The sequence below is a fragment of the Anastrepha ludens genome, chromosome 6 (genome assembly GCF_028408465.1).
Source record: "Anastrepha ludens isolate Willacy chromosome 6, idAnaLude1.1, whole genome shotgun sequence".
In the NCBI taxonomy this organism is placed as follows: Eukaryota; Metazoa; Arthropoda; class Insecta; order Diptera; family Tephritidae; genus Anastrepha; species Anastrepha ludens.
The window spans coordinates 72,000,461-72,021,286 of record NC_071502.1 but is presented as its reverse complement, the minus strand read 5'-3'; the positions used below and the strand labels follow the sequence as shown (position 1 = coordinate 72,021,286).

General features: G+C 34.2%; 1 protein-coding gene across 1 annotated transcript; it reads right to left on the bottom strand.

Moving 5' to 3' along the window:
- Window positions 1–214: 214 nt before the first annotated feature.
- LOC128867329 (endocuticle structural glycoprotein ABD-4) lies at window positions 215–20,217 on the bottom strand. Its single transcript, XM_054108448.1, has 3 exons — window positions 20,066–20,217; window positions 8,860–8,987; window positions 215–1,493 (listed from the first exon to the last, which is right to left on the bottom strand). Exons 1-3 carry the CDS (start codon window positions 20,072–20,074, stop codon window positions 1,226–1,228), a joined length of 405 nt encoding a protein of 134 aa, XP_053964423.1. The 5' UTR covers window positions 20,075–20,217; the 3' UTR covers window positions 215–1,225.
- Window positions 20,218–20,826: the final 609 nt, after the last annotated feature.

Here is a 20,826-nt window from a genome sequence, read left to right as displayed (position 1 = left end):
GAGCTGTAACATTCTTTTTGCATCGCTTGATTTCATCGTTTTTATTACTTTCTTTCAACTTTATATTAAATTAAAAGAAAAATACGGTTTTTAATTTTTTTAAAGAATATTTAATTCTTCGTTTGCATTTCTTAGTTCATTACACTGGATTTTATAACATTTGTGTATAAAATATACATTTATGGAAAATGTAAATAATCGTTCATATTATGTATATAATTTTTACATATGATACAACAACATCTTTTAGACTTTTTTATTTTTCATGCATAAAATATTTAAATATTTTAAGTTTTTTTTACAAAACATAGATTACAGTTTTTCTTCATTAAAAAAGCAACGATATCACAAGGGTCCGAAGCGATAAAGTTCCGGCGACTACAAAAATATTACAAAAAGTGAAATAAGAAACAAGAAATAAGAAAATTGACAGTGATAACAGGAGAAGAAACTTTCAAATGTGGATAAGAGTGCTGGTTATATAAAGTTGATTTCGATATGAAAGTGCATAGGACTCCAAAGAATGAGAAGAACAATATTTTAGTTATGAAAATGTAGCGGATGCTAGTGATATGTTGTTCGTTTTTCTTTGCTTTAGTACTATAGTGCAGTGAAGTGCTGAGTATCATTGTAGGTAGAGTTAAAGGGTTGAAGATGTGGTGCACCGAGTAAATATTGAAGCAGAAGTTGTAGAGTGAAAGTTATATATACATTTGCTAGGGGTAGTGAGCAAATGCCAGTTGAACACTAGTATAATATTATTTCATATTATTAATTTTTAATTGTATTATTATAAATTTTTGTTTATTATATTTAACGGTTCATTCAGTCAGTGTACTTAGTAGTTTTACCTTTTGCTTCTTTTATATCTTTTCTTACATACATTTGCACTTCACCTCACTACAAATGCTTCAACTCACTGATGCTAGCAAAATTTCCTTTTCACATGTGTGTCTATATGTATGTGTGTGCTTGTGTTTGATAATTTGTATGCGTGTCCACATTCGTCCATATGTTTTAGTTACATAAAAGGTTTATTGTACAGTACAGCAATCTTTGAGGGCTTCTCATGGCAGGGAATTAAACTCTTAAAGAGTTTAGAAAAATATATTTATACAATTGTTTTGTTGCGTTGTCACATTACTTCTGTGCATGTGTCGCGAAAAAAAATGAACTTGTCTTTCTTCGCATTCATCCACCATTAAGTGTTTAAGCTATTAAAAGCTTAACGACGCTTCGCTGGGGGCAAGCTAAGCAAATAGTCGAGTGCCTTTTGGATTGCTGGTGGGATTGGTGGTGGTGTGGGCAGATGTTCGCCTTGTGGCTGGAAGCCATTCTCATCATCTGCAGCATAGTTGAGCGTAATTAGATTACCTTCGGGTGAGGTGTAACTGACAGAGCCGCGCGCAATAATCACATCGCTGGTATCTGGTGAGGTGGCCTTCTTAAGCGTACCAGTCTCCTCGCCTTTAATGCCATTAGCGGTTTCATAGCTGCAATGGGAAATTTGAGAATGTGGAGAGGGGTGCAAGAAAAAGAGAGAAATTATTAATAAATTTAATTTATTTCCTCACTAATAAATAATTATTGATATGAGTATTTAATATTAGCCGTTCTAAGTTGATAAATCGTTTTAGCTTTAAAAAAGCCTTTGCACAAATGAACTCATTAGCATTTATTTGATTTTACAAAAATATATAGCATTGACGTAGACGCATTGCAAACCCATTCCGTAATCATTTGAGTATGCCCAGAACAGGTAGTTGAAATGTTTGCTTGTTTATCTCTATTCCAGAAACACAAAATAACCATCACACTGCATTGCAAATGGAACAGGTATTTTTTGGAATTTCAAACTGATTTAATTAAATGAAATTAAATTTTGTCAACTTAAGTGCGGCGCAATAATAAATGAAATTTATAAATTAAAATAAAGAAATTTGCGGTATCGTCTGGTTGGCACCGTTAAGTGGCGACAAATAATCGTCGCGTAAGAGTTGCAAAAAATTTTACTGCCTAAATTTCATCGAAAGAGAATTTATGATTAAGTCATACACCTAAATGAACAGTGGCTAAAGAAAGTCTCGAAGCAGCTGGAATGATTTGATATTAAAAGAAATTTTAAAATTTACAATCTCTTTTGCTGAGTTTTTAGATTTGGAATTTTTTCAATTACAGTTGCTTTTACTATTGAGTATCAATTCTTAATACTTGAAAGCACAAGAATAGAATAGCAAACTATATTAAGTTCAAAAAGTGGAAACATTTATTTTTATTTATAATACTAGTTTGGGGAAGAAGAAATACATCATTTTCTCAGTAGATGGCTGTAGTGATTGATATCTCGTAAAGTATTGGTCAACCAATTTAAAGTGTATGCTCGTTGTTAGGGTGGCATTTGACACTAAAAACACTCTTTTGCTGTTTTTTTAATGTTCCATTCAGCTGTGAGAATAGGGTGTTAACAATGGAAGACAACAAAGAGAAAATTCGGTACACTTTACAGTTTTTCTTTTTAAAAGGCGAAGATGTAAGGCCGATGAAATTGTGAATGATGTTTGTGGTGCTGATGCTGTAACAGCTAATTACGTGAAGTTTTGGTTTGCATTCGATTTAGGCATTTTTGAAGCTAAAGAAAATGTAGATAATACTGAAAATGTCGATAAAATCATAACTATAATCGAAGTTGACTGGTATGTCGTAGTCGTGCGGAAAAATAATGGATTAATTTTTTAACCAAACTAATATCAGGTTTCAAAACTATTTACAAAAAAAATAAAATAATTGGAGGTAGGCCACAAACAAAGCACAACTTAACAACACGAAGGATTTTCTGAGATTACCTCTCCAACCATATGAGAATTTTCAACAGATGGTGCTTCGGAGAGTGCTGCGGCTTTGTATTTTTATGGTAACGATTTTTTCTTTTTCGTACAAAAAATTATAGGAGTATATTTGTTAACTAATGATTTTTTGAGCAATCTAATAATAGTAAGTGATAGGATAACAATGAAAAATTGTAATAATTTGCTACAAAAGCTTAACTTATATTTGAAATTTTCAGTTACGCGTTTTTAAATTAGGAGTGTTTTGCAATAAAATAATAAATGAATCATAAATTTACTTGCAAAAATATAGTTTTATTACTATATTTTTAGTGTTGAGATCATTTCACTTTGCGAAAACCATAACTTAAGAGAGAATAAGTGTTACCAACTAATAAAATATATGTTTTTAATGTTTCAAACTCCAGGAAGAGGAGCTTGGTAAACACCCAGCAAAGGGTGTAAGCGCCAATTATGTATGTATGTATAATATTTCAAACTTACAAGTTCAGATTAAACAGAATAAAACTAAGCTCAGTGGTTGGAACAAAAGCTCAACATATTATATTTTTATGCACACGGAAGAAAGCCCCCAACACCGTCAGCAAAAAAAACAATGGTCTAAAATCAATGCATTTATGAGCGACTTCAAACTTGCCGTTTGTTATGCCAAAACCTTGCTTACTCGAAATTTTTCTTAAAATTCTGTTAAAAGGTTTGAAATTTTCTTGCAGTTTTTTTAACTCAAAACTTGTCAATAAGTCCCTGTGCTATAGTAATTTAATGCCCTGTACGTAGCACTGAAAAAAGGTCTCAAGGGGCCTGTGCTAAAATCCTGACTCGATTCTCAGTGAAATTGACAAAATCATCCTTTTTTCTATGATGTTAATTGTTTACATTAACTTATTTGCATTTTTCAAAACCTGACTATTTTTCTCTCACACCACACCTTACTGCAAAGTTACGCTAATTTTTATACTTCAATCTGTGTAATTTTGTATTCTTCATTCTTATTTCACTTTGCCGTAGGACTCTTTAAATATATTCGCAACTAAGGGAGCAATGAAGGCAGTGATAAAAATATATTTTTCGCATCCTGTCGTTCACGGGAATATGAATATGAAAATAAATAACCGTTAAATAAACGGGGAAAATCAGTCTACTAGGCTAAGAGCCATGACGATGAGTTAAGCGATCAGCAAGTACCAACGCGAGATACATAAGTGCGGCGATAAGTGCCATAAGAACTATCTGGGAATGAAAACGTCTGGAAAAATGAGAGTATTGGACAAAGTGAGGTAACTTCTGAGGCCATATTTAGTTAGCGTAAAGTGATTTGGATAAATATCAAGTGACAACCTCTGACAGTCGCTGTGAAAGCGTTCATGGACTACGGGCCAGGTGCCATAAGAAGAAAACTCTTAAAAAGCAGAGTTCGATCGCTAAGGGGCGCCAAAGTACATCAAAGAGCAACTGACTCAAAATTACATTTTCCGGTAGTGGCAGTGCCCCACAAGGAATGTTTGTTGTTATATACAACTTGGGTAGTATGCTTTTTTGGTATGTTTCTGTATGTATGTATGTATGTATTTTTTGTGAATACATATTAGGTTAGGTTAGGTTAGCTTGGTTGGCAATAAGCCTACCTACAAATAGCATAGACCTTTTGGTCCCTAGCGATACCAGATGGAGACCGACCTCGATGAATATCTAAAGTAGACATCATGTAGGATGTCAACTCTTTTGGCGAATCTAAGTAGGGCTAGGAGTTCCGCTTTTTAAACGTCTTCCAGACCCTCGAACAGTGGGGCTCCCAGGCATCTTAGTCGCGTTTTTGATAATGCCCGACAAACGCACAGAAGGTGTTCTAAAGTTTCCTCAACATTCTCTCTGCATTTTCTGCATTTGTCCGTGTTAGCAATCCCTATCTTATACGCATGTGCAGCCAATAGATTATGACCTGTTAGCATACCTATAATAGTTCTGCATTCCTTTCACGAGAGTGTAAGTACGAATTGAGTCAGTTTTTTGTCGTTAGTTCTACACATGACTTTTGCATGTGGTCAGGTTAGTCCACCTAGTTTCCACTTGCCTTTTCATGTGGTCGTCCATTTCGTTGTATATTGTATTTAGCGGTTTTGGTATGTCATTCTCTTACGCAAAAGGTAGTCTAACGGCACTTTTTGCTATCTCATCTACTATTTCGGTGAATACGAATTACTTCGAACGATACAGATTGCCTTGTCTTCATTTCATTTCATCAAGAGCTTAAAAATTGGCTTAATGCGTTCTTGTAATAAAAAATAAGCCATTTCTTTACTACGAATAAGTTATTCTATTGTATTTTGACTTAATTTTTCTATTTAAGACTCATAAATTCAAGAGCTGCCATTACTCGTGATCGAAATTACTTGCCTTTTCATCTGCGCTTAGCTGGAACTAAGTAGTCGATGTATTGAAAAACTGGTTAATGTGTTTTTAAAAAGCACAGATCAACAGAACAAAGTTTTAAAATTCAATTTGTAGTTATTTTGAAACAAGAATCTGACATTAAGAGTAAAATAATTTTTCAATAAAGCCTGGTTGCGGAATACTATCATAAATAAAATATAATAAATATTTAAAAGCAAGTTGATTGCCTGACTATAGTGGCGAAACTTGTAAAATAGATATAAATTTCCAATTTTATAGGTCAACTTGAAATCTCTGTTGTTTAAATATATACTTTTATGTATGCATGCATGTATACGTCTAATATTTATGCATAGGTATAAGAATAGAAAAGAATTTATGCTGTTGAATATTTCCATGGCAGTTTATTTTCTTTCATGATATAAACGTCTGCTAACAATAACAGTTGCAAATCTATCATTCTAATATTTTCAATCGATAATGTTAGCGAAGTGGTTACGCGTTTTCATAAACGTTTCTGAACTTTTGATTAGAACTCTGAACATTTGAATTCGGCAAGACGTTCGGCTAGAAATTTATGTTTATTAATTTTGGCAGCTTCATAAAAAACAAAAATTTGTTCGAGCAATTGTGTGGCATGTTGCGACTACTAAATCAAAAAGTGGGAGCATAAAATGTGTATTAGATAAATCAGCGCTTCCGTAATGTAGTGAGAGTTTAAAACTATAACTTGAAATTCTGCAAATTAGGCAAAATATTACCTAATTTGTATAGACTTTTAATTTATTTAAGTTTGCGCAATAGTCGAGGATATAATTAATAAAAGTTGGAATTTCCAAAAAAAAAAAAGTAATTTGGTCGTAAAAATTCTGAGAATGTTTCAAACTCTAATTTTTCTTTAAGTCTTTATGATTTTTCTACTGAAACGAACCGATTTTAAATATGAATTTATAATTGTGAAATACTCTTTTAAATTATTTGGTTAATTAATTAGTAGAAAAAAAACAAATTAACTGCGTCGTATTTTATCTGAACTGCGCATTTTCTCTAAAGTATATAACGAAAACTAGTCATTTTATTTACATATATAGAAACACCCAACTTCGGTAGAAAAAAAGTTGTAATAAATCAATGCGATCTTGGAGTTGAGTTTTTTTTACTGTGCCCGAAGGACGTTCTATTAGCCAATCATGGAAAATTGGGATACAATTATGAAATTCATTGAAGCATCAATTCATAGCAGAGACCTGCATGGCTCACAGTTTTCTTGAGTTGTTCATACGCTAAATTTCTTGCTTACATTCAGTCAATTGAACCAAAATATTTGGTCAAGTGCAGTCAGCTCATGCAGGCGAACGCATAGTTCAGCTCAGTACACGTATGATCTAATGTCTTCGGCTCAAATCTAATCATTGAACAAAAAGCAGCATTGAATGAAATTAGCATCGACCATTGCGTTCAAACGATCAAACTTGTTCAAAGAAGTAATTGTCATTATTGTAAATAGCACATGTTCGAGCAAACGAGCGTAAATTGCGTTTCGTATTTGAAAGGATTAGTTGGTTTCAGCCGTTGTAAAATAATGTCAAACGATTATTATAAGTTTTAAGAAAAAAAAAAAACAAATATGAAAATATAGTGTTTTTGCTTTAAAATTTTGCTTTTACTTTGCTATCGTTACATGAAAAACTCATGCGGGATCATACGTGTTCAAACCGGCTCATTTGGCTCTATAGCCCTTTTATTCATGCTCAAAAAATGAGTATACAGCCGAACGAGCAAATACCCGAAACGGTTGCTATGAAGACGATTGGTGATAACATCGGAGAGCTAAAACGCAGCACATGATTTGATTGAGCTGAAATAAACAATGACAATAACTTATTTGAACAAGTTCGATCGTTTGAACGCAAAGGCCTGTTTTTTTTGTTCAAGCGAAGCGTATGAATGTTTTACACTCAACCGGTGCAGTTCTCTGATTCATAGCATCAATCGCTCAAATCAATAAACAATCTAAATTATCATGAGTCATGCCACTAAAATTGATCCTTTATCGTATAATTAATCAATTATCATTATACATAATTGATCTATAGCCTAACTATGTTAATTGCAAAAATAGTTTTACTTCACTTGATATTAAAGTTAGTGATTGCAATCACAAATAATATTGAAATTTTTCTTTGCACAGGCAGTTAACTGGTTGGCCTGTAGTGGAACCCATTTATTGATTTGCTTCTTTGGGCTGCCACATGGGCAAAATTGCGTCCTATCTTTTCTAAAACTAATTCGAGCATAAGCCTTACTTAGCCTTATTTCAGATTTCTCGAATTTTGTCAAATTTTGCAGAATTATTTATCCAGAGCAGAGAGCTTAAAAAGTTCTCATCTAGCTAAAGCAGGACACTGGTAAAATAGCTTCAAAATCGGCGCCTCCTCTTCTTCATTTTGTAACTTCTACAAAAGTTGTTTTGTCTGCGCTCCTAGAGCAAAGACATGCCTTCCTACGAGTATAAGACAGTGTCCTATAGGGACGGACCTTATAGAAAAATAAATAAAGTAAAAGAGGTTTCAAGTTTACAAGGCATTCCTATGTCAGCGATTATGTCCCTGTCAGAAACTGTGAACCGGGGTGCGCAAGTATATCAACTTTTCCATTTACCTCTATGTCGCAATGGGCTGATACCCAAACTACTAATGAATCACCCAGATAAAGAGGTAGGCGGCGTTTCTTCGCTATTCTGAAGGAGGGCGACGGTTTTGTGAGTGATTTTGTTTCTGTCTGACTATCAATGAATTTATTGTTATATCGTCGAGGTCTGATGAAAGCAAAGTAAGTTTCTAATAGAGGCTTCAACAATAAAGTTCATGGAAAAACTTAGCTTTCACTTCGCTGGAACGTAGGAATATTATGAACAGTATGGCGAGAGCTGCAGACGGTAATGACTAACTGTGGATTCCATGTAAATTCGGTTAACGCCATTTATTGGGTGTAGCTTATGTTTGACCACCCTTTTACGGGTATTCGGGGAAATTATCGCGCTACTTGTGGCTTGTTTGATGCACATCTCTACCGGAATGCAATTCAATATCGTATAAGTGTAGAACCTTCAATCCTGTGTTGACGCACGTACAAGTCTTGATAAATTAGTTATCCAAGAAAAAAACTTCGCAAGTGAATTTTACTTTTCACTTAAAAATGTTTAAATTTATGTTATTTAATTAAATTTTACCAATAATAAAATGCAATAATTTTATAGCATTTTCCATAAACGACATATCGCGTGTGTGCTGTAAACCTCTCACGCCTAAGTAAAAATATTTTCCGCTTACGAGAAGCCCTTGATGTTGATTTTTCTTACAGCGGTATATTTATTATTATTATTCTCATTTCGGTATATTTATTTTAAATTGTTTTGTTTTGGATTACAACACTCTTCCAGCACACCAACTAAAAGAATTTAAATCAAAGTAGCCTTTCAAGTGATAAATTGCTTGTGATTTACTACAGTTGCAGGGCTGCGTGTGCTCTCTGTAGCAAGTTTGCTTCCCAACTCTTTTGGTTATGTTAAACTTTGCGCCGCAAAGTATGTTATCATTTTCTTAGTGTCTTCAGTACTCACTTATAATTATATGAACCATCCGGTTCAATATTCGACTCCTGACTAATAATGGCTATTGGTTCACCCTGCGCTTGTGGCGCGGCAAACACAGCAGACGCGGTGCAGACGATGAGAAGTAATGCGATTTCCTGAAAAGAAAATGGAAATGATTTAAAATAATTGTACATTAAAACTGTGTTAATAAGCAGTTGAATAAAAAAAGCTTTGGAGAAAAAAAAACAACAACAAAAGGTGTGGAAATAATGCATCAAAACATGAAGAAGCAAAGCAGTTTATGAGTTTACTATCTTAGACTTAAAACGTAGAAAGTAATTTGTCTTAATGTAAAAATAAATTTTTTGATTAGAATTAAAACTGTATATTTCTTCCGACGAAAATAAGACATGTATACCTACATAAAATCACCCAAGTATTTACGCATTTAAATGCATATGGCTAAATTTCAACCCTGCAAAGTATTTCCAAGTACTTCCAAAGTATTTAACTAGGATAGTTACAAATGTTTCAAATCTTATTACGATATTACTTGGATATTAACGGCTGACGAAAAAGGAATAACGACCTATATCAGACTGGCTTCCGATTCAACTATCTTTATGGAGTCCACAATCATCCCACCCAAACACCCAAAGATACGTTCGCATAAATGTTGTATCTGTCAATTAGACGCATTTCATGGTTGTGTTTAAATTGACTTCACTTGGAAATTCTTTATGAACAGAAAAACGTTTGGAAATGGCTGAAATTTTTTTTAAGAAACATGCTTCAATTCGCCACAAGTCATTGTTGAAATGTATTATTATATCCAGAGGAACTCAACATTTGGAGCGCTTTGCGTGCCGCTAGAATCAGTCTTTTTCGTGCAACAAATATCAGAAATTAGTGCTCCATGCAGGAGATGCCCCGCAACGTGAGATACAATTAATTTACTGAACGAAATATTTGATCAGTGATTAATTTCATGAAATTGACCTGTGAACTGAAACCTCTATTGCGCGAGATGACTTTTCTGCATAAATCGGGATACAATTACACTATTTTGATCGTTTTTTGCCCAGGAAAAAAATTGTACAAACAAATTTAAGTCAAACGTACACGCAAGAATTGCCACTGATGTTCCCAAAAAATCATAAATTTATCATTCTCTTCAAGTGAGAGATGATAAAAAATTAATCCTGATATTATACATCATACTAATATTTGTAAGGCAAACCTATACTTCAGCACTGGATTAAGTAGTTGCAACCTATACGTGTGAACGCCAAACAAGACGCTGGGCGATTGCCTTTTATTTCAACACGATCGATACCTCAGTATACTCGTATACTATGGCTGTGTTAAAACCTTAATGAAATTGGAATACAAATTTGAATAAATGGTATTTTTTGGTGGATTTGGTTACTTATGTTGGTAACTCCTCATACTTCTTGCAGGCAACAAATACAACACACAATCTAGTGCCATCACAAACCATGATAACTAAAGATTCCATATTGCACTTGGGAAAGAGAGAAAGATATTTTTGCCCACACACAAAAAATTCTAGTAAAAACTAATCAGCTGCGACAAATGTGAACAATGTAAATGTAACTACATAAAATTTCCTACTCGGTCATTTTGCTCCACTATTTGTTCATATGGGGTTGGTCCCGAATGTGGTATTTTTGTCTAGAAACAAATAATTATATTAATATTATTTTGATATTATAAAAGTAAATCACTTCCATATAATTAATTTTTTTCTCCACAACACATATGCACATAGACGTTCACACTAATAATTGCGCTTGCCATCCTTCAAAGCGATGGCATAACCCATCATAGACAATCATTACACAATCATCACCAGTTCAATAGTTAATCAATAGTTGTTTTTTGTTTTGTTTTCTATACTTTTATCAATTGTATTTGACTAGTTGCTTTCGTAATGTAGTTGCAATCTCGCAAACATTGATTTATTTTAACTGCCAACACCAACCCACAATTACAACTACTCAAATTGCCATTGACTTGACAGCTGACTGCTATGCCCGGCAACACCTTTATTTATGAGCAATATTTGTTGCTCGCTTATTTGCACATGCATGCAGTGAAGTACAGCGAAGTACTTGAAATGAGTGTGAGTACTTACGAGTTATATTTGTTTTTGATTTCTGTACATTTCGCGCACATTAAACACACCGAGGCTGCTGTCAGCGTTCGTCGGCGCACATCAACAATGCGCCTAATGTGCCTAATTATCGCAATTTGTCTAAGGCTGCAGTTGTTAGAATTGGTATTGTTGTTTTCGGTAAATTTGTGAAAGACTTAGAAGTATGAGTGTATGTTATAAATATATGGGATATGCGGTACTGCATTAGAGTACTCAAGAAACAGCCGCTGCAAATATTTTTGCATTTTTAATTATGAGTAAACCTATGAATGGATATTTTGCGTTTTTCAAGATATTTAGTCATTGTTTTTGTTGATAGTTCACTTTCGGTTTAGTGCTCATTCACACTTTATGTGCTTGTACATTGCAGTAGAAAATCTCTTGTAATGATTGCCAAAGAAGTGTTAATTTTTATTTTACGCTTGTTTGTTTGCAAATTTTTCAATACTTTATCAGCTTTTGTTCTTGTACAGTCTTGCTCACAACGTTCTTGCGAATTAAATTATGTCGTAATCCTCATATGTAAATAACTGCATAAATTAAATGTTAAGTAAGCGGTCGTCGCGTGTTTCCTACGCCGTGCTGACACTGGAATTTAATTAAATATTTGCGCAGAAATAGTTGACGAGTATTGTTATTGTTGTTTTTGGGCTGTGCCCATAAAAATGTTCAGCATATGTGATGGTCTAAAGCAATGAGGAGCAACGCCTTGAAGCAATACATATCCACTTGCATACAAACACAAGCAAAGGTTAATTTTTAGGTAGTTTTTTCGAAGAAAGAAAAAATAAATAGATTTTTTTGAAACTGCAAGGCAACGTGTCTGGGTTGATATTTCACGAATGATCACATACCTGCATGTACAGCATGGCCTGTGCTAAGTATTGGTTTGGTTTATTCTGACACACTCTTGCCACTCTGCAACAACTGTGCCATCCTCCCTCGTTTGGCTACTCAAGCAGCTGCCTCAGTCTCAGTCTCTGTGGGTCGCCAAACACTCCACCAGCTAGTCAGCCAGACACGGCGTGTTGACTTATGCCATAGGTGCTGTTGCAATAATTGTTTATTTGTTTTGTCTGCTATTTTTAGCAGTAGATTGTGACAAAATTTCCGTGGCAGCCACTTTGCTCCACTGCAGCCCATCAGTCGCTATGGTAGTTTATATAGCCTCGGCAGCATTTGACCTTTTCACATGCCAGAGTGGCATGGCATGGCTCGGCTATTGCTGGTTTGCTTGGCTGACACCAAATCGTCTATGCGCCTCCGCTCCTTAAACGTTGCAAATCAGATAATTGAACAACATTTAATTGTTGTCGTAATGTGATGAGTGTGTCTACTGCACGCCCTCTACCGAGGCTGTTGCTGTTGCCGCAGCAGGGAGGAAGACGCCCATCACCGGCCATTATCTAAGCTTGCCTTAAGCTTGAGTCAGGCGTCTATGGTTAATTTTACTGATTTCATTTTAATTGCCATGGCTTCAGTTTACTTAAAGTTTTATGTGTTTTTAAAGCTACACTTCCTTGCTACAAATTTACTTGTGACTTGCAGCGGACATCTTCAATGGCCCCTCTGAGTATTCGCCTCAGTCAACCATAAGACGGAGTGGCTATAAATTTTAATTGTTCATATGCTTAGCTCATATGTTTTATTATTGTCTGCTTATAATATTTTCTTAAGTTCAACGTCTATTTTTTACGCTGTCTTTGGTTTTCTGTTATGTTTTTAGCGGCTGTGCGCGTTAGTCACATATTTTGCGCCATTTATTGAACAATTGAATAGCTTTTTTATATTTGTATAAACAACAATGCTGAATTCATGAAGTTGCCCGGTATCGCTGTAACTATAACTGTTTATGCAACTATGAATAAAGTTTAAAATTTTCAGAAAGTTAAAGCCGTTAAAATGTTGGCAAGGAGTTTTTTTATTGTATTTAAATGCCTTTCTACTGAAATCCCAGGTTTGCTTACCTTCAAGGTTTATCTTCCTGGATAGTAGTTGGTTTTACAAAACGTTTGAATATACAAACAAACTCGCATTAAGTAAAGCTATAAGTTTGAGTTTGCTTTTAGAGAAAAAAACACACTGAATTGCATTTGTTGGCAGACTGTTTTATGGTTACTTGTTATTACATAAATTTTTTATGACATAATTTGACACGAAATTGCAATATGTTAAAACTTTGCTATTACTTACAATTGAAATTACCCAAAATGAGATATTCTAGGAGGAGGATTATAAGTGAAGTTTTGCTTTTACGGGTGGGCCATATAGCGTTTGCTTTTTGAACCACCTATTTTTTTGAGAATGGTAACACAAATGACATGTCAAATGTGTTCATAATTTACTTAAAGGTTTGACATTTACGAAATGCGACGCTTACGCTTGAACAAAATTGGGAAATATTGGAAACCTATTTCCAAAGTGGTGAGTCTTCTTCTTCTTCCGCGGTTACAGTAAATGGCTAGCGTTACCGTGACATGCTCAATGAGTTTTTGTTTCCAAAAATTGAAGAGGATGACTTGGACGACATTTGGTTTCAACAGGACGGTGCAACTTGTCACACTGCCAAAGTTACACTCGAACTTTTGGCTACCGTTTATCCTAATAATCAGCCGAAATTCCGACATCAATTGGCCGCCTCGGAGCTGTGATTTAAGCCCGTTGGACTATTTTTTGTGGAGAGCCGTTAAGGACAAATGCTATACGAGCCATCCAGAGACGATTTATGCTTTAAAACACGAAATCGAAGTTGCCATTCATGAAATTGGAGCCCAAACAATCGAAAACGTGCTTAAATTAAATTAAAAATTGGGTTGATCGAATGGCCTACTGTAAAGCCAGTCGTGGTAGTCATTTGAACGATATTATTTTTCATTCATAAATGACAATGTTTTATCTTCAAAATAAAAAAAACAGTTTGAAAAAATATTGATTAGTTTTTTTTTATAGCCGATTCAAAAAGAAAATTTTACATGGCCCGTCCAGTTTATGTGATACCTGATAAGAGAGACTTCGCAAAGCAGAAGAAAAACATCTTTGTGCTGCAATAATGGAAAATTTTTTAGGCTCTGGAGAACCAATTTGTTGGTCAACTGATAAGGTGAAGCATTCTGATTTGATCGAATTTTGTGTAATGAAAGGTATTAAACGTGAACACCTGGAAATAACCCTAAGTTTGGACTTCCATCTGACCATTATCCAATATTATTGAGCTATTAAATTAGTCAGATCTGTTAAAAGTGGATACGGACGATTTTATATATATTTATAAATTTAATTATAAATTTTAAAAGTATATTGCATAACTGGGAACTACTAGAGCTATAAACTATTCACTATGGACGGCATGCGAAAAAATCGACCAACCTCCTCTAAGGACAAGGAAAAATTCTTGACCGAAAACTCCAGCAGAAAAAGCAAAAAAACCCACTGACCATTAAGAAAAAATTGCAAATCAACATAATAGCCAAACTATTGATAGCTCTGAAATTCATGGTCACTTCACAAACAACATAAATTAAAAAATAACTTCGAAATAAATACTCATAGCTACTGAGACAAAAATTGACGTAAATAGATCCCCAGGATACGACGAATATGACAGGAAGAATTTTACTTAAGGGGGTAGTATGGTTAATTCGGTGTAAAACAAGCATATTTTTCGAAATTTTTTTTGTCGACACAGTTGATTTATTCAAAATTTTAAAATTACTTCATTATAAAGTCATATTTAAAGAATATTGTGTGAAATTTTCATTGATTTTTATGAAGAAATGAGTTGGTGGCAGCGAATCTTCGCGGACGTCTCATAAAAAAGTTTTATTGCGGTGTCCCTCAGAACTCATTACTGGATCAACTAAAATCAAAAAACCAAATTGATTTCATCAGCTAATAAAGTTTCGCAGGTAACAACGTCGAGTTTTTTTTTTTTTAAATTTTGTCATATTTTAAAACAACAAAGTTTTCAAGTTTTTTTTATGAAAAATCGGTGTTTTGACTTCAAAGCGCTTTAAAAAATTAAAAAAAAAAAAAAACTCGACGTTGTTACCTGCGAAACTTTATTAGCTGATGAAATCAATTTGGTTTTTTGATTTTAGTTGATCCAGTAATGAGTTCTGAGGGACACCGCAATAAAACTTTTTTATGAGACGTCCGCGAAGATTCGCTGCCACCAACTCATTTCTTCATAAAAATCAATGAAAATTTCACACAATATTCTCTAAATATGACTTTATAATGAAGTAGTTTTAAAATTTTGAATAAATCAACTGTGTCGACAAAAAAAATTTCGAAAAATATGCTTGTTTTACACCGAATTAACCATACTACCCTCTTAAGAAATATATTTAACTAGGCATTACGAATGACGTATTATATTTTCCACTGCCCTGGAAAGTTTGCCGGAAGCATTACAATACCTAAACCAAATAAAGATGCCTCTGGAACTAATGCATACAAACCAATTAGTTTGTTACCATCATTATCCGAACTTTTGGAGGAACTTCTGTCAGAAATTTATAAAAGGAACACCTGCTTGCCATGTATCTTGATGTAGCCAAAAGCTTTAGACAGCATGGGGTACAAGGGACTATTGTTTAAACCTAAACAAGATTTCCCACTGGACTACTGTCTCACACAGAAAAACTATATAGCAAACAGATACTTTTATGACTTTTATGTAAAATATGGATACAAATATTCTAATTTCCAATTCATGGAAACCGGGGTACCCCATGGCAGTGTACTAGGGCAAATACTGTATGTGTTGTACACATCTTATCAAGTTTCGCTGAGAATACCGTCCTATTGACAAGTCATGAAACCTTAGAAACAGCAATAAACAAGTTACAGCAGATTTTGGACAAAACTTTAAAATAGTTTAGTGCTTGGCCAAACAACGCATGTTTGTTTACTCTAACAAGAAAGTAGGGCATAAGAGTCTGACAATAAACAATTCACAAATTCCGATAGACACCAAAGCAAGATACCTTGGCATGACTCCTCTGGAAAGAACGTATCATGTCGAAAAGAAATGAGGTAAAACAGATTCCGGGAACTTGATTGGCTACTTGGCAGGCATTGCTGAATAAAGTACTTATATACAAAACTGTGATTGTGCCAATCTGGGCACACTTCATATAAATCTTGGGAGATGCAAGTAAAACTAACATCAACATTATTCAACGACTACAATCGAAAAAAAAGTGAGAACCATTAACCGATGCTCCTTGGTGCGCCCCAATTGAAGATATACGTCTCATATCGATACAGTATCGTATCGTTTAATGAATCATACGAATACTGACACGCGACATCACCCACTAATAGAAAGCACAAACTCCCAGCGGCTCAAACGACCAACACGAATTCAGCTGATAACTAGAAAAATTTTAAGTTATTTACTTTTGGGTGTTTGGTCGAGCTCCTCCTACTATTTTTGACGCGTGGATGTTGTTCCACAAATGGAGAGACTTACAGTTTTAAGCCGACTCCGAACGGTAAATGTTTTATTGTGAGGAGCTTTTTCATGGCAGAAATACATTCAGAGGTTTGCCATTCCCGGCCGAATTCTTCTATCTGTTTCTCTGCGTTTTGAATTTGGAAAAGCAAGCACATTGAATCATGCAAACACACAAAAAAGTGACTTTAACTAACTCAACCGGTAAACAACTCCCAATCTTAAAGTACACTTTAACTTTTTTGTTTTTTTAATCGCTTGAGAAAGTCAAATTTGCTTAGATAAGAAAATAAAAATTCACGCTTTTCGATCAACTATTTTCAAGCCATGTGGTTTTGTTTTATTTGTATCGCCTCAATTAATTTATTTTTACTTAAACCCAACTACGAATTGTAAAGGGCGCACGAACTAATTTGTTCACTATTGTCCAAATTAAAAAAAAGGAGAAAATTATGAAGAGAACAGAAAATGTGTTTACTCGTATTGTCATTGTCATAATAAAGTTAGAAGCTCAGAGTGTAAAAGAATTACATTTAAAAAATAAAATTTTGAATTTGGAGTAAAGAAATTTCGCAAAATTTTTTTTGTAATCATTAAAATTTTTAAGGTGCAAATTTTGAGGTGTATTTATTTATAAGTAATCTTTAGTTGACAGGCGTAGAACTATAATTTATTTTTTACTCCCTTTTTTAAAAGTCTAATTGAGCTTGGAAAGATCGGTTCGGTGAATATTGTGTACGAAAGTATTAAATCAAAATCGGTTACGGTTGCTTCTATTCTGACTTCTATTTCTTTGCTTTAACAGGCATTCGACTATCAAGTAAACAATTTACACTTATAAAGAAATCTCAAGGTACTCTCAACAAATCACATAGGAGCCTAAGATTGCGTGCGATACGACTGTAAGTGACGCGAATATAATTTACCAACTTTCTTAACCATCCAAACTCTAAATAATATTAGAGTGAATGTAAAAAATTTATTAAAATTCGTTGATGTGCTGAATTCAAATCTATGACCAAAGTTGACAAACTCAAAATTGAGCATCCGATATGGCGCAAATGTTTTTAAAATTCGTTACTTCTCGACTCGAAACAGTACACTTTGCAAGTCTAAAGATTGTTAATTACAGGTTTAAATTCGGATTTTCAATATCCGGAATTGTGAGAAACGTTTTTTAAATTAATTGAACTGGCTACAGGAACGCTAAAAATGTGCTGTTACGGTTGATATTTACGAATATGAAGTCATATGGTGGACTCGAAATTATGGATTAAGAGACTCGAAGGAAAAGGTCGCCGTAGCCGAATGGGTTGGTGCGTGATAACCATTCGGAGTTCACAGAGAGGTCGTTGGTTCGAATCTCAGTGAAAGCAAAATTAATAAAAATATTTTTCTAATAGCGGTCGCCCCTCGGCAGGCAATGGCAAACCTCCGAGTGTATTTCTGCCATGAAAAAGCTTCTCATAAAAATATCTGCCGTTCGGAGTCGGCTTGAAACTGTAGGTCCCTCCATTTGTTGAACAACATCAAGACGCACACCACAAATAGGAGGAGGAGCTCGGCCAAACACCTAACAGAAGTGTACGCGCCAATTATTTATTTTTTTTTTTATTTTAAGGAAAAGGTCATTAAATTTAAATGTAAAATTCTATTTGTTTGGGACTACCCATTTTTATCTATATTTGGTACTATTTACAAAATTATAATAAATAACTACTGCCTATTTAGCACATGGCTCTAGTTTTACTGCATTCACCTCTTTTTAAGTTAGTACTAACCTAACAGCTGTTAAAATTTCTTGATATTCTATTCATTGGTTCGTGAGTTACTGTGCTAAGAGTGACGCTACTTTTGTTATTTTGAAAACAATCGATCAAACTGAATTTCGTGTTTCAATTTTATATTGCTTATTCTTGGCTTGTTATGCGGACTCCGCTCCATCACAAACAGCAATAAAATGATGGTTTGCTGACTTCAAACGTGGTCGTAGAGACATCAGAAAAAACTACAAAATCGTTTTTGAAAAGTGAAGACTCCTGAGCTGACATCGTAAAGATATAAAAGAACGTGTAGGCTTGGTTTTGGTAGTGGTTTTGAAATGTTAGGGCGGCGCTGAAATGATTGCGATGTTCTTGATGGAAAATTAACAACAAAAAAACGTGGTTTCTTGCTTAAGGCCGGGACTTTTCAGTCCAAGTGCTATTTATGTTTATTTATTTTTTCGTGGGTTTCAATTTTAGAACACATGACGTTAAACGGTTTAATAAAAATATATAACTTTGTGGAGTACAAACCTTTTGGAAACATTATTGCAACAAGACTAATAAAAATTTTGTTAGAGCTGTAAAAGCATCAAATGCAAATTTGCATAATAAAGCAATTAAATTGTAAAACATTTTTATGTTAATTTTGCAATGCCCTCAATTATGTAAATATGTACGGGCACTTACAAATATATTATGTACTTTTTAATGGAAAGATTTACAATTTAATAATTACCGCTTTGCGAAAAATGGCTTGAGATAAGTTGGCAAAAAAATGAAAAAAGTTTAAACTGCTGTTATATTAATATTTTGTACATAATTGCAGATATATATATATATATATATATATATATATATATATATTTGATCCTCTAACTCCTAGTTGGAGCATAGAGCGCGGACTGCAGAGAGTTACAAAAATTGTAAGGAATATCTACTATTTATTTGCAGTGAAACACTAGAGTGACCAAATTTATTATTGAATTTTTATAAGCCGCATATAAGAGCATTTCTCTAATAAAAACACCCGTGCGGTTCTCGTTATCTGTTCGCAAAACTTTTTAATGAAGCTCAAATGGCACATACAAATTTTGCGGTACCAACTAGCGCATCCTCTTTAATTTTAGAGAATGTTTGACCTTATTTTCAGTATTGCGCCATTTTGAATAAAAAACTTTTTTTCCAAAGTGTCTCATATAAGACTAATATTTTAGAAGATCTTAAGATAACCGAAATACTATTTACATTTTGCTTGTTTTGACGGTGTTTTACCTTCTCAGTAATCAAAAAATGGCACAGCTCAAGGCGAATAATTTGGACAAAGCTAAAAAAATTTATGAATATCTCACTGTTATGTTATTGTACTACAATTTGTTTTACTGTCTGTCTACTCAACTGCAATCACTGTGGGCGTGAGACATTGATGAAAACAGATTTTTCTTAATAGTGGTGTGAAAAACCATCTGACGCTTGGAAGCGGCACAAAGCTTTCAAGTCCCTTCAAACATCATGCGAAGGATGCACATTTTTATATTTATATGCTTGCATCTTTGGTGCCTCATAACATGATCACTCAATTGAGAATCCTGTTTGTTTCTACAACCACTCATTTTCTAACTTTTTAAGTGCCATTGCTTTCAAGCGAAAAAAGCTCTTCTTCAGAGGAGTACTTAAATATTGAATGCTGGCCTGTCGATAGTTCCCGTCACATTTCGCACATGCTCCATTATATAATAAATATTAAAAGAATTTTTTACATGTACACTTGATAACAATTTTCATAATTAGTCTTGGAAAGGTAATATGAAATATTATTGAATTTTCACTTACAATTTTCATTTTTTTCACAATTTTATTCACACTTGAACACAGTAAAAGATATCCTTCGGCCTTCTATTTGCTAAAGCTTGTATTTTAACGGTGCAAGAACCCTGCTTTGGGTTGTGGTTAATTGCACAAAAGTTTTGTTAATGATCTCGTAGCCAACTAGTGGCGATATTTATATACGCAAAAGATGAGATGCAACTGGGATGAGCTAAGTTGAGCTGAGATCAGTTAAAGTTAAGTGAGCTAGACTCACATAGATGAGCTGGAAAGTATGAAGTTGAGAGGTAAGAAGTAAACTGCAACAGCGCTACTATAACAATCTTCACAATGCCAATGCAAGCAACAACAATTACTGCGCTCATAGATAACTGAACAAAAAATGTTAGAAGAGACAGAAGCTGCTAAGCTGGTGGTAGTGTTGATGCTGGTGCCGCTAACGTTGACGTTGAAGCCAAAAGTGAGGCCGCGCTGCTAAAGGTAAGCGAAGCGCTATGTGTATACAGCGATGAATTAGATACAGAGACAACAACGTGTAAAGTACTGCAACAATTACAAAAAACCAGAAAAGTCAATGCGAAAAATGTTGAATAAATATTGTTATGCTGTTGCCGGTAAGAGAAGCAGCTTAAGCAGCTTTGATTGCGGCAGCGGTGTTACTGCTGACGCCGACGCCACCGGTGCTGATAGTGTAAACAAAAGTGCAAGTACAAATTGTTTTTTCTCTTTTATACCATTTTTTATTCCATTTTAACTTTTAGTGGTGC